This window comes from Palaemon carinicauda, chromosome 45 (genome assembly GCF_036898095.1).
Source record: "Palaemon carinicauda isolate YSFRI2023 chromosome 45, ASM3689809v2, whole genome shotgun sequence".
NCBI lineage: Eukaryota > Metazoa > Arthropoda > Malacostraca > Decapoda > Palaemonidae > Palaemon > Palaemon carinicauda.
The window spans coordinates 27,685,879-27,700,483 of NC_090769.1; the positions used below are offsets into that span (position 1 = coordinate 27,685,879).

General features: G+C 48.3%; 2 protein-coding genes across 2 annotated transcripts in view; one reads left to right on the forward strand and one right to left on the reverse strand.

Annotated features, from left to right (window-relative positions):
• The window catches only part of LOC137634940 (uncharacterized), a 592,943-nt gene that overhangs the window by 57,108 nt on the left and 521,230 nt on the right, over positions 1 to 14,605 (reverse strand). The window lies entirely within an intron of this gene.
• LOC137634697 (uncharacterized) overlaps positions 13,564 to 14,605 on the forward strand; it is a 46,132-nt gene continuing 45,090 nt past the window's right edge. Inside the window, exons 1-2 of the mRNA XM_068367187.1 lie at positions 13,564 to 13,605; positions 14,069 to 14,193. Coding sequence (XP_068223288.1) covers positions 13,564 to 13,605; positions 14,069 to 14,193 — 167 coding nt within the window. The remainder of the gene's footprint in view (positions 13,606 to 14,068; positions 14,194 to 14,605) is intronic.

The following is a 14,605-nucleotide window of genomic DNA, read 5'->3' on the forward strand; positions in this document are numbered from 1 at the left end:
TTCAATATTAATCTTACCCGGTGATCATGTAGCTGCAGCTCTGCTGCCCGACAGAAAAAACCTACGGGCGGGATACGCCAGCGATCGCTATACAGGTGGGGGTGTACAACAACAGCGCCATCTGTCGAGTAGGTACTCCAGTACTTCTTGTCAACAAAGAACCAATTTTCTCTCTGTCGTGCCACCGGCAAGACCTACTTGATACGCTGTTGTTTCTGGAGTTGATTTTCACGCTATTTGGTGATGTATTCGCTCTAGTTATTAGCTTTCGCTGTACAGGAGTTATCATCAATACCTTATCAAGCTTTATTGATTAGATTTTGGATTATTTGTTGACGACTTGGATAGATTTTGGATTCCCCCCTTTGACTAATTCAAGATGTCTGACCCTACTCAAGTCCCCAAGTACAGGCAGTGTAGCGCTAGGGACTGTTCTAGGCGTCTTCCGAAGGCCTCTATAGATCCTCACACCGTTTGTTCCAATTGTAGGGGTAAAGCCTGTCAATTGGAAGATCGATGTGAGGAATGCGCTGGGCTTTCGGAATTCGATTTTCAAGATTTCCTTAAGAATGCACGTAGGCTAGAGAAGGATAGGATCAGGAGGAGTTCGTCTCGCTCTTTTGATTTTTCCTCTCCCCATGCCCCACAACCTATTCCTTCCCCTGTAGTGGTTACACCCGACCCTTCTTCTAGCTCTCAGCAACCCTCGATGGCGGACATGATGCGTGCCATTCAGGCTCTTGGTGACAGAGTTGAGTCATTAGCGAGTGACCGCAATCAACTCTTGGCCGACGTCAAAGAGTTGAAGGAGAAAAGTGCAGTGGGAAGTGTAGTGAGTGCAAGTGCTGTGAAAATTGTCAGTGTTACGCATGAGGGTGCATCTGCTCGTGCCAGTCGTCCTCCCAGTCCGGGACCTCTTGCAAGCTCCCAAGCCCAGGGGAGAAGCAATGTCGAAGGACCAAAGGGTTCGACAGGCCTTGATCAGCGTGCAGATGTACCCTCAGTGGTTGCGGACGTATCTTGCAGAGATCGTCCCACCCACAAACAGACGAGTGAGCCCATTCATTCCTCGTCTGTGGAAGAAGTTTCTCGTCAGAAACGCTGGACCAAGGTCTCACGACCTCTCAAGCGCAAGGTCCCTTCCGAGCGAGTCCAACGGCCCAGGTGTAGCCACTGGGTCAGTTCGGACTCGCCGCAGTCTTCCGAAGACTGCACACCTCCCAAGAGAGGTAGAGTGGTTCCGCAGCAGGCAATCACTCCGTCTGTTGCCGCACCAACCACTGTAGACCCTAAGTGGTCTTTGCTGCAGTCTATGCAGACTCAGCTAGCTTCTTCATGCAGGAGTATCGTGCTGAGAGGGTTGACGCTGCACCCGTTAACCTACAACCTGCCACGGTTGTGCGCTCAGCTGACACTGCGGCTGCCTGCTCCCACACTCCGGCTGTGAGAGCTCCACCACCGTTGCGCAGTCGACCCTGCCAGACGCATGTTGACGTTAGCCGACGTGCGGCACCCTCCGTTGACATGCGTGAGCTACCGCACCAGCAGTGGGAAGGTGCTGTCAAGCTGCCGTGTTTTGACGCAATGCGGCAGTCTCCGCAACCCACGGCAGTCCCCACCACGCACCACCACTCCGCTTTTGTTGTTGCCAGCTCTCAGACTGACCAGCAGCGGCATGATGTTGGATCCAGTGCAGCTACGCATGCACCCGTGCTGCCGGATTCAGCCATTCAGCTTTCTTCTCCTCCTTTGCCGCTTCCTCCTCAGCATTCGGATGAAGGAATCTCTGATGACGACGAAGCTGCGCATTTGGACGATCAACACTCCGACATAGATGAACCCAAGACTACGCCTCCCTCCTTAGACTTTAGGAAAGTCCTTGCCCTGTTTAAGGAGTTGTATCCGGACCAGTTTGTGTCTGCAGCCCCACGCTCACCTCCCTCTGAGTTCGCTTTAGGCATGCAGTCAGCAGCTCCTGCCTTTACGAAGCTCGTACTCGCGCGCTCATCCAAGAGAGCTTTAAGGGTACTGGGAGAGTGGTTGCAGGCCAAGAAGCAACTTGGGAAGACATCCTTTATCTTTCCACCGACCAAGCTTGCTTCCAAATCTAGCGTCTGGTATGCCACGGGAGAAGTTCTCGGCTTGGGAGTTCCTGCCTCTGCCCAGGGTGACTTCTCAAGTCTGGTAGACTCTCCCCGCAGACTGGCTATGAGACGCTCCAAGATTTGCTGGACCTTTTCGGACATGGACCATCTTTTGAAGGGAGTTTTCCGTGCGTTTGAGATCTTCAACTTCCTGGACTGGTGTTTGGGAGCGTTGAGCAGGAAGACCTCCCCTTCGGATAAGGACTCTGCCATGCTCATCATGTCATGCATGGACAAAGCCATTCGGGATGGGTCTGGCGAGCTTGCGGCTTCTTTCGTGTCGGGAGTTCTTAAGAAACGAGATCACCTTTGCTCCTTGTCGGCGGGGATCACACCATGTCAGAAGTCAGAGCTGATGTTTGCTCCGCTATCCAAGTGTCTCTTTCCTGAAGAGCTGATCAAGGGGATTGCCGCCTCGTTGATCCAGAAAGACACCCATGACCTGGTGGCGTCATCTGCACGTAAAGTCACAGCTTTACCTTCCGTGCCTAGACCTAGGATGGACACACCAGCGTCTAGGTTCATTCCGCCCTTTCGTGGCAGAACCTCCAGCAGAGGAGGTACCCGTGCCGATAGTCAACGGGGCAAAAAGAAGAAGGGTTCCAAGTCCTCAAAAGGCAGAGTCTGACTGCCATCTTCTCCAGACAGCAGTGGGAGCCAGGCTCAAGAACTACTGGCAGGCCTGGGAGAACAGGGGTGCAGACGCACAGTCTGTGAAGTTGCTCAGAGAGGGGTACAGGATTCCATTCTTGCGCAAGCCCCCTCTAGCAACAACTCCCATCGACCTCTCTCCCAGGTACAGAGAGGAGGACAAGAGGCTAGCTTTACAGCAAGAGGTGTCTCTCTTGCTACAAAAGAGAGCGGTAGTCATAGTCCGGGACCATCAATCCCCGGGCTTCTACAACCGTCTCTTCTTAGTAGCGAAGAAGACAGGAGGGTGGAGACCGGTGCTGGACGTCAGTGCTCTAAATGTCTTTGCCACCAAGCAGACGTTCACCATGGAGACGACGAAGTCGGTGTTAGCATCGGTCAGGAAGGAAGACTGGATGGTCTCGTTAGACCTAAAGGACGCGTACTTTCACGTCCCCATCCACCCAGATTCCCAACCTTTCCTAAGGTTCGTCTTTGGGAAGGTGGTTTACCAGTTCCAAGCCCTGTGCTTTGGCCTAAGCACGGCACCTCTTGTGTTCTCCAAACTGATGAGGAATATTGCCAAATTCCTGCATTTAGCAGACATCAGAGCCTCCCTCTATTTGGACGACTGGCTTTTAAGTGCTGCGTCAAGTCGTCGCTGTCTGGAGAATCTCAAATGGACTATGGATCTGACCAAGGAATTGGGTCTCCTGGTCAATATAGAAAAGTCCCAACTCGTCCCATCCCAAACTATAGTCTATCTAGGTATGGAGATTCAGAATCAAGCTTTTCGGGCTTTTCCGTCGGCCCCAAGAATCAGTCAAGCCCAAGAATGCATCCAGAGCATGCTGAAAAGGAACCGATGTTCAGTCAGACAGTGGATGAGTCTAATAGGGACGCTTTCATCGCTGGACCAGTTCATCGCGTTAGGGAGACTCCACCTCTGACCCCTTCAGTATCACCTAGCTGCTCACTGGAAAAAGGACAGGACGCTAGAAGCGGTCTCAGTTCCTATATCCGAAGAGATGAAGTCTGCACTGACTTGGTGGAAGAACAACATTCTTCTCAAGGAAGGTCTATCACTGGCTGTTCAGACCCCCGACCACCTTCTCTTCTCGGACGCATCGGACACGGGCTGGGGTGCAACACTGGACGGTCGGGAATGCTCGGGCACGTGGAATCCGGATCAAAGAGCACTACACATCAACTGCAAGGAGCTACTGGCAATTCATCTGGCCTTGAGAAGCTTCAAGTCCCTCCTTCTAGGCAAGGTGGTGGAGGTGAACTCCGACAACACTACAGCCTTGGCGTACATCTCCAAGCAAGGAGAGACTCATTCGATGACGTTGTTCGAGATCGCAAGGGACCTCCTCACCTGGTCAAGAGATCGAAAGATGTCGCTTGTAACGAGGTTCATTCAAGGCGACATGAATGTCATGGCAGACCGCCTCAGCCGGAAGGGTCAGATCATCCCTACAGAGTGGACCCTTCACAAGAATGTTTGCAACAGACTATGGGCCCAGTGGGGTCAGCCCACCATAGATCTGTTCGCTACCTCGATGACCAAGAGGCTCCCAAATTATTGCTCACCGATTCCGGACCCAGCAGCAGTTCACGTAGATGCCTTTCTTCTGGATTGGTCCCATCTAGACCTTTATGCGTTCCCCCCGTTCAAGATTGTCAACAAGGTACTGCAGAAGTTCGCCTCTCACGAAGGGACAAGGTTGACGTTGGCTGCTCCCCTCTGGCCCGCGAGAGAATGGTTCACCGAGGTACTGCAATGGCTAGTAGACGTTCCCAGGACTCTTCCTCTAAGAGTGGACCTTCTGCGTCAGCCGCACGTAAAGAAGGTACACCCAAGCCTCCACGCTCTTCGTCTGACTGCCTTCAGACTATCGAAAGACTCTCAAGAGCTAGAGGCTTTTCGAAGGAGGCAGCCAGAGCGATTGCCAGAGCAAGGAGGACATCCACTCTCAAGGTCTACCAGTGAAAATGGGAAGTCTTCCGAAGCTGGTGCAAGGCGAATTCAGTATCCTCAACCAGTACCTCTGTAACGCAGATAGCTGACTTCCTTTTACACCTAAGGAAGGTAAGATCCCTATCAGCTCCTACGATCAAAGGTTACAGAAGCATGTTGGCAGCAGTCTTCCGCCACAGAGGCTTAGATCTTTCCAACAACAAAGATCTACAGGACCTCCTTAAGTCTTTTGAGACCTCAAAGGAGCGTCGGTTAGCCACACCAGGTTGGAACTTAGACGTGGTTTTAAGGTTCCTGATGTCAGCAAGGTTCGAACCGCTTCAATCAGCCTCTTTTAAAGATCTCACTTTGAAGACTCTTTTCCTCGTTTGCTTAGCAACAGCTAAAAGAGTCAGTGAGATACACGCCTTCAGCAGGAACATAGGATTTACATCTGAAACGGCTGCATGTTCCTTACAGCTTGGTTTTTTAGCTAAAAACGAACTCCCTTCTCGTCCTTGGCCCAAATCGTTCGAGATTCCAAGTCTGTCCAGTTTGGTTGGAAACGAACAAGAGAGAGTGCTATGCCCAGTAAGAGCTCTTAAGTACTATTTAAGACGTACGAAGCCATTACGAGGACAATCAGAAGCTTTATGGTGTTCTATTAAGAAACCTTCTTTACCGATGTCGAAGAACGCAGTTTCTTATTACATCAGACTTTTGATTAGAGAAGCCCATTCTCATCTGAATGAGGAAGACCATGCTTTGCTGAAGGTAAGGACACATGAAGTTAGAGCTGTCGCTACTTCAGTGGCCTTCAAACAAAACAGATCTCTGCAGAGTGTAATGGATGCAACCTATTGGAGAAGCAAGTCAGTGTTCGCATCATTTTACCTTAAAGATGTCCAGTCTCTTTACGAGAACTGCTACACCCTGGGACCATTCGTAGCAGCGAGTGCAGTAGTAGGTGAGGGCTCAACCACTACATTCCCATAATCCCATAACCTTTTTTAATCTTTCTCTTGAAATGCTTTTTATTGTTGTTTTTGGGTTGTACGGAAGGCTAAGAAGCCTTTCGCATCCTGGTTGATTTGGCGTGTGGTCAAATTCTTTCTTGAGAAGCGCCTAGATTAGAGGTTGTGATGAGGTCCTTTAGTATGGGTTGCAGCCCTTCATACTTCAGCACCTAGGAGTCGCTCAGCATCCTAAGAGGATCGCGAGGCTCAGTAAGGAAGACGTACTTAAAAAGGCAGAGTAATGGTTCTAGTCGACTTCCTTACCAGGTACTTATTAATTTTATGTCTGTTATTTTGAATAACTGCTAAAATGAAATACGGGATACTTAGCTTCTAATGTTAACATGTATGCTGGTCTCCACCCACCCCCTTGGTGGGAATCAGCAACATGATCACCGGGTAAGATTAATATTGAAAAATGTTATTTTCCTTAGTAAAATAAATTTTTGAATATACCTACCCGGTGATCATGAATTAAAGGACCCTCCCTTCCTCCCCATAGAGACCCAGTGGACCGAGGAGAAAATTGGTTCTTTGTTGACAAGAAGTACTGGAGTACCTACTCGACAGATGGCGCTGTTGTTGTACACCCCCACCTGTATAGCGATCGCTGGCGTATCCCGCCCGTAGGTTTTTTCTGTCGGGCAGCAGAGCTGCAGCTACATGATCACCGGGTAAGTATATTCAAAAATTTATTTTACTAAGGAAAATAACATTTTTCAATATTAATCTTACCCGATGATCATGTAGCTGTCAACTCTGTTGCCCGACAGAAAAATCTAAGGTCGGGATACGCCAGCGATCGCTATACAGGTGGGGGTGTACACAACAGCGCCATCTGTCGAGTAGGTACTCAGGTACTTCTTGTCAACAAGAACTCAATTTTTCCTCTGTCGTGCCACCGGCAAGACCTACTTGGATACGCTGTTGTTTCTGGAGTTGTTTTTCACGATTTTGGTGATGTATTCGCTCTAGATTTTAGCCTTCGCTATTCAGGAACCTTTATCATTAGCTTATCAAGCTTTTTGATTAGATTTGGATTAATTGTTTATGAACTTTGCTAGATTTTGGAATTCCCCCTTGACTATTTCTACAATTCAAGATGTCTGACCATTCTCAAGTCCCTAAGTACAGGCAGTGTAGCGTTAGGGCTTGTTCTAGGCGTCTTCCGAAGGCCTCCATAGATCCTCACACCGTTTGTTCCAATTGTAGGGGTAAATCCTGTCAATTGGAAGATCGATGTGAGGAATGCGCTGGGCTTTCGGAATTCGATTTTAACGAATTCCTAAAGAATGAACGTAGGCTAGAGAAGGATAGGATCAGGAGGAGTTCTTCTCGCTCTTTTGATTTTTCCTCTCCCCATGCCCCTCAACCTACTCCTTCCCCTGTAGTGGTGACTCCCGACCCTGCTACTAGTGCTCAACCCTCCATGGCGGACATGATGCGTGCCATTCAGGCTCTTGGTGACAGAGTGGAGTCATTAGCTAATGACCGGAATCAACTTTTGGCAGATGTCAAAGAGTTGAAAGCGCAAAGTGCAGTGGGAAGTGTAGTGAGTGCAAGTGAAGTGAAAAGTGTCAGTGTCAGTGTTGCGCATGAGGGTACATCTGTTCGTGCCAGTCGTCCTCCCAGTCCGGGACCTCTTGCAAGCTCCCAAGCCCAGGGGAGAAGCAATGTCGAAGGACCAAAGGGTTCGGCAGGCCTTGATCAGCGTACGGATGTACCCTCAGTGGTTGCGGACGTATCTGTCAGAGATCGTCCCATCCACAAACAGACGAATGAGCCCTATCATTCCTCGTCTGTGGAAGAAGTTTCGAGGAAGAAACGTTGGACCAAGGTCTCACGACCTCTCAAGCGTAAGGTCCCTTCCGAGCGAGTCCAACGGCCCAGGTGTAGCCACTGGGTCAGTTCGGACTCGCCGCAGTCTTCCAAAGACTGCACACCTCCCAAGAGAGGTAGAGTGGTTCCGCAGCAGGCAACTACTCAGTCTGTTGCCGCACCAACCACGGTAGATCCTAAGTGGTCCATGCTGCAGACTATGCAGTCTCAGCTTGCTTCCTTTATGCAGGAGTATCGTGCTGAGAAGGTTGACACTGCACCAGTTAACCTACAACCTGCCACGGTTGTGCGCTCAGCAGATACTGCGGCTGCCTGCTCCCACACTCCACCTGTGAGAGCTCCACCACCGATGCGCAGTCCACCCTGCCAGACGCATGTTCATGCTGCACCCTCCGTTGACATGCGTGAGCTACCGCATCAGCAGTGGGAAGGTGCTGTCGAGCTGCCGTGTTTTGACACAATGCGGCATGCTCCGCAACCCATGCGGCATGCTCCGCAACCCATGCGGCATGCTCCGCAACCCATGCGGCATGCTCCGCAACCCATGCGGCATGCTCCGCAACCCACGGCAGTCCCTCCCACGCACCAGCACTCTGCTTTTGTTGTTGCCAGCTCGCAGACTGACCAGCAGCGGCATGATGTTGGATCCGCAGCAGCTACGCATGCACCCGTGCTGCCGGATTCAGCCGTTCAGCTTTCTGCTCCACCTTTGCCACTTCCTCCTCAGCTTTCGGATGATGGAGTATCTGATGACGAAGCTGCGCATTTGGACGATCCGCACTCCGACTTAGAAGAACCCAAGTCTACGCCTCCCTCCTTAGACTTTCGGAAAGTCCTTGCCTTGTTCAGGGACTTGTATCCGGAACAGTTTGTGTCTGCAACCCCTCGCTCTCCTCCCTCCGAGTTTGCTTTGGGCATGCAGTCAGCAGCTCCTGCCTTCACCAAACTTGTACTCGCACGCTCATCCAAGAGAGCTTTGAGGGTTATGGGAGAGTGGTTGCAGTCCAGAAGCAGCTGGGAAAGTCTGTTTTCATCTTTCCGCCTACCAAGCTTGCTTCCATATCTAGCGTCTGGTATGCCACGGGAGAGGAAACCGGCTTGGGAGTTCCTGCCTCTGCCCAGGGCGACTTCCCAAGTCTGGTTGACTCTCCCCGCAGGCTGGCTATGAGACGATCTAAGATTTGCTGGTCCTTTTCTGACATGGATCATCTGTTGAAGGGAGTCTTTCGTGCTTTTGAGATCTTCAACTTCCTCGATTGGTGTTTGGGAGCGTTAAGCAGAAAGACTTCCCCTTCGGATAAGGACTCTGCCATGCTTATCATGTCTAGCATGGACAAAGCCATTCGGGATGGGTCCGGTGAACTTGCGGCTTCGTACGTGTCGGGAGTGCTTAAGAAGAGAGAACATCTTTGCTCCTTCTTGTCGGCTGGGATCACTCCTTGCCAGAAGTCGGAGTTGTTGTTTGCTCCGCTTTCCAAGTGTCTCTTTCCGGAAGAGCTGATCAAGGGGATGGCTGCCTCGTTGATCCAGAAGGATACCCATGACCTGGTGGCGTCCTCCGCACGTAAGGCCAAAGCTTTACCTTCCGTGCCTAGACCTAGGATGGACACACCAGCGTCTAGGTTCATCCCGCCCTTTCGTGGCAGAACCTCCAGCAGAGGAGGTACCCGTGCCGACAGTCATCGTGGCAAATCGAAGAAGGGTTCCAAGTCCTCAAAAGGCAGAATCTGACTGCCTACCTCTCCAGACAGCAGTGGGAGCCAGGCTCAAGAACTTCTGGCAAGCTTGGGAGACCAGAGGTGCAGACGCTCAGTCTGTGAAGTTGCTAAGGGAGGGGTACAGGATTCCGTTCTGCCGCAGTCCCCCTCTAGCAGCTTCTCCCATCAACCTCTCTCCCAACTACAAGGAGAAGGACAAGAGGCTAGCTTTGCATCAAGAGGTTTCGCTCTTGCTACAAAAGGGAGCGGTAGTCATAGTCCGGGACCATCAATCCCCGGGCTTCTACAACCGTCTCGTCCTGGTAGCCAAGAAGACAGGAGGTTGGAGACCGGTGCTGGACGTCAGTGCTCTCAATGCTTTTGTCACCAAGCAGACGTTCACAATGGAGACGACGAAGTCGGTCCTAGCAGCGGTCAGGAAGGAAGACTGGATGGTCTCGTTAGACCTGAAAGACGCATACTTTCATGTCCCCGTCCATCCAGACTCCCAACCTTTCCTAAGGTTCGTCTTTGGAAAGGTCGTGTACCAGTTCCAAGCCCTGTGCTTTGGCCTAAGCACGGCACCTCTTGTGTTTACCAAACTGATGAGGAATGTGGCCAAATTCCTTCACTTGGCAGACATCAGAGCCTCCCTCTATTTGGACGACTGGCTTTTAAGAGCTTCGTCAAGTCGTCGCTGTCTGGAGAATCTCAGATGGACTATGGATATGACCAAGGAATTGGGTCTCCTGGTCAATATAGAGAAGTCCCAACTCGTCCCTTCCCAAACCATTGGTTATCTAGGTATGGAGATTCAGAGTCGAGCTTTTCGGGCTTTTCCGTCGGCCCCCAGGATCAGTCAAGCCCTAGAATGCATCCAGAGCATGCTGAGAAGGAACTGATGTTCAGTCAGGCAGTGGATGAGTCTAACACGGACACTTTCATCGCTGGCCCAGTTCATCGAATTAGGGAGACTCCACCTCCGCCCCCTTCAGTATCATCTAGCTGCTCACTGGAGAAAGGACATGATGCTAGAGGCAGTCTCTGTGCCTATTTCCGAAGAGATGAGGTCTACACTGACGTGGTGGAAGAACAACATTCTTCTCAAGGAAGGTCTACCATTGGCTGTTCAGACCCCCGACCACCGTCTCTTCTCGGACGCATCGGACACGGGCTGGGGTGCGACACTGGACGGACAGGAATGCTCGGGCACGTGGAATCAGGAGCAAAGAACACTTCACATCAACTGCAAGGAGCTATTGGCAGTTCATCTGGCCTTGATAAACTTCAAGTCCCTCCATCTAAGCAAGGTGGTGGAGGTGAACTCCGACAACACCACAGCCTTGGCGTACATCTCCAAGCAAGGAGGGACTCATTCGAGGAAGTTGTTCGAGATCGCAAGGGACCTCCTCACTTGGTCAAAAGATCGAAAGATTTCGCTGGTAACGAGGTTCATTCAGGGCGACATGAATGTCATGGCAGATCGCCTCAGCTGGAAGGGTCAGGTCATCCCCACAGAGTGGACCCTTCACAAGAATGTTTGCAGCAGACTATGGGCCCTGTGGGGTCAGCCCACCATAGATCTATTCGCTACCTCGATGACCAAGAGTCTCCCGATGTATTGTTCTCCGATTCCAGACCCAGCAGCAGTTCACGTGGATGCCTTTCTTCTGGATTGGTCCCATCTAGACCTGTATGCGTTCCCTCCGTTCTAGATTGTCAACAGGGTACTACAGAAGTTCGCCTCTCACAAAGGGACACGGTTGACGTTGGTTGCTCCCCTCTGGCCCGCGAGAGAATGGTTCACCGAGGTACTGCAATGGCTAGTAGACGTTCCCAGAACACTTCCTCTAAGAGTGGACCTTCTGCATCAGCCGCACGTAAAGAAGGTACACCCAAGCCTCCACGCTCTTCGTCTGACTGCCTTCAGACTATCGAAAGACTCTCAAGAGCTAGAGGCTTTTCGAAGGAGGCAGCCAGAGCGATTGCCAGAGCAAGGAGGACATCCACTCTCAGGGTCTATCAGTCAAAATGGGAAGTCTTCCGAAGCTGGTGCAAGGCGAATGCAGTTTCCTCAACCAGTACCTCTGTAACGCAGATAGCTGACTTCCTTTTACATCTAAGGAATGTAAGATCCCTATCAGCTCCTACGATCAAAGGTTACAGAAGCATGTTGGCAGCGGTCTTCCGCCACAGAGGCTTAGATCTTTCCACCAACAAAGATCTACAGGACCTCCTTAAGTCTTTTGAGACCTCAAAGGAGCGTAGGTTGACCACACCAGGCTGGAACCTAGACGTGGTTTTAAGGTTCCTGATGTCAGCAAGGTTCGAACCGCTTCAATCAGCCTCTTTTAAGGATCTCACATTAAAGACTCTTTTCCTCGTTTGCTTAGCAACAGCTAAAAGAGTCAGTGAGATTCACGCCTTCAGCAGGAACATAGGTTTTACATCTGAAACGGCTACATGTTCCTTGCAGCTTGGTTTTTTGGCTAAAAACGAGCTTCCTTCTCGTCCTTGGCCCAAGTCGTTCGAGATCCCAAGCCTGTCCAACTTGGTGTGGAACGAACTAGAGAGAGTACTTTGCCCAGTAAGAGCTCTTAAGTACTATTTAAGACGTACAAAGCCATTGCGAGGACAATCAGAAGCTTTATGGTGTTCTATCAAGAAACCTGTTTTACCGATGTCTAAGAACGCAGTTTCTTATTACATCAGGCTTTTGATTAGAGAGGCCCATTCTCATCTGAAGGAAGAAGACCTTGCTTTGCTGAAGGTAAGGACACATGAAGTTAGGGCTGTCGCTACTTCAGTGGCCTTCAAACAGAACTGTTCTCTGCAGAGTGTTATGGATGCAACCTATTGGAGAAGCAAGTCAGTGTTCGCATCATTTTACCTCAAAGATGTCCAGTCTCTTTACGAGAACTGCTACACCCTGGGACCATTCGTAGCAGCGAGTGCAGTAGTAGGTGAGGGCTCAACCACTACATTCCCATAATCCCATAACCTTTTTTAATCTTTCTCTTGAAATGCTTTTATTGTTGTTTTTTGGGTTGTACAGAAGGCTAAGAAGCCTTCCGCATCCTGGTTGATTTGGCGGGTGGTCAAATTCTTTCTTGAGAAGCGCCTAGATTAGAGGTTGTGATGAGGTCCTTTAGTATGGGTTGCAGCCCTTCATACTTCAGCACCTAGGAGTCGCTCAGCATCCTAAGAGGATCGCTAGGCTCAGTAAGGAAGACGTACTTAAAAAGGCAGAGTAATGGTTCAAGTCGACTTCCTTACCAGGTACTTATTTATTTTATGTTTGTTATTTTGAATAACTGCTAAAATGAAATTCGGGATACTTAGCTTCTAATGTTAACATGTATGCTGGTCTCCACCCACCCCCCTGGGTGTGAATCAGCTACATGATCATCGGGTAAGATTAATATTGAAAAATGTTATTTTCCTTAGTAAAATAAATTTTTGAATATACTTACCCGATGATCATGAATTTAAGGACCCTCCCTTCCTCCCCATAGAGAACCAGTGGACCGAGGAGAAAATTGAGTTCTTGTTGACAAGAAGTACCTGAGTACCTACTCGACAGATGGCGCTGTTGTGTACACCCCCACCTGTATAGCGATCGCTGGCGTATCCCGACCTTAGATTTTTCTGTCGGGCAGCAGAGCTGCAGCTACATGATCATCGGGTAAGTATATTCAGAAATTTATTTTACTAAGGAAAATAACATTTTTCACTGAGAATAAAATCGATTTTGTTTGACGTTTCTCCATTTGTATATATACTGTATATATAAGGGATTTTGATGAAGGAAAAATCTATTTCCGGGCTCGACCTGTGTCGCTCCGTGAAATGCTCCTCTAGCACCATTTCTAAGGCATAATTATTGCTGAGAATACCAGAGAAAAAGAGATGCATGGAATGCCAGGAATAAACCTAGCTCGCTCACTCAATGAGTGTCGGTATAGAAAACTGGGGTGTGATTGAACCACGTCCATAGATCCCTCACCAATTAGACCTCTCCTTCATCAACATACCCCCATCTCTACCCCTACATCTTCCCACCCCCCATCCTTATTCCTCTTCAGCACTTGCGTTGGTCAGACGTGTTTTGTTTTGCTCGTGTGCTTTGTGTTATTTTTGGAAGATGTCCGACGTTTTAGAGATCCCTGCTTCCAAGTTGAGTATTATATTTGTCTGTTTGGGATTTCTAGTTAGCGACACTTTTTTTATTCTTAATCGTGTTTGGTCTTTTGTTTGTTCCCTTTCGGGGGTTCGCTATGGCCATTGTGTCGCTTACTAGTGATCTCTTTGTTTATCGGGTTTGCATTTAGTTCCTTATACTATTTGTAACCCTGATATATGCTTTGGACATCTATTTCATTTTTTGGCATGATCTTTTATTCATTTTTATCATTTTAGATATATACTGTATATATATATTGTATTTATTGTATATTTATATTTGTGTTGAATTAGGTCAAGCTGAATGGTTTATCATATGGCACTTGAATTATTTTATTTATCCCTTTATATTGTAATGGGAATTCCATGAAGAATTCATTGTCTCTTGGAAATTGTCTTATATTCAGATTTGTGGTGCATTGCCAAGAAATTTCTGATGCTGTACCTTTGTAGATTTATTTGCTTTACACCTTGAAGTGGATTAGTATTATCTTTGTGTTATATTGTATTTATTTTTGGGGTTTAATACAAAATTTGAAATGTGAAATTTTTTTTTATACTATCATTATTTTATTCATCATTATAATTTTTCCAAAATAGGTTGCAGTTATTACTGGGGATGATTTAATTCCTGTTAAAGAAGAATTGATCACTGCAAGAATTCCAGACATGAAAACTGGACTTGCTCTTCCAAAGTCTGTGCATAGCATGAATGCTTATTTAGGGTAAGTGGCATGGGACATTGTGTAATCTGGTTACTTATATCAAAATAATGGGTCTCATTTAGTGCTTTTAGATTGCAGTTTCAGAATTTCAGTTATTTTATCTTGTATAGCACTATCCATATTTAGATACTATATTTTGTTGTCAGTTTAGTAGTATGTTGAGGAAATTATAAAGGTCATAATCATGTTTTTTATTGATTTCTATATGAGTTTTAGTGTTTATTATCTATTTTGCTTTTTTTTTTTTTTTTTTAAATGAATGTGCTCTGAAGTACAGTAGGGGAAAGTTTTGTTTCTTTTCATTTAGAAATGTTCTTGGATAATTGAAGGACAGTTGAAAAATATTAGTACACTCTAGCTAAAGTGGTAAGAATTATTTTTATTGTCCTAAATTTTTCTGGCCTTTGATTTT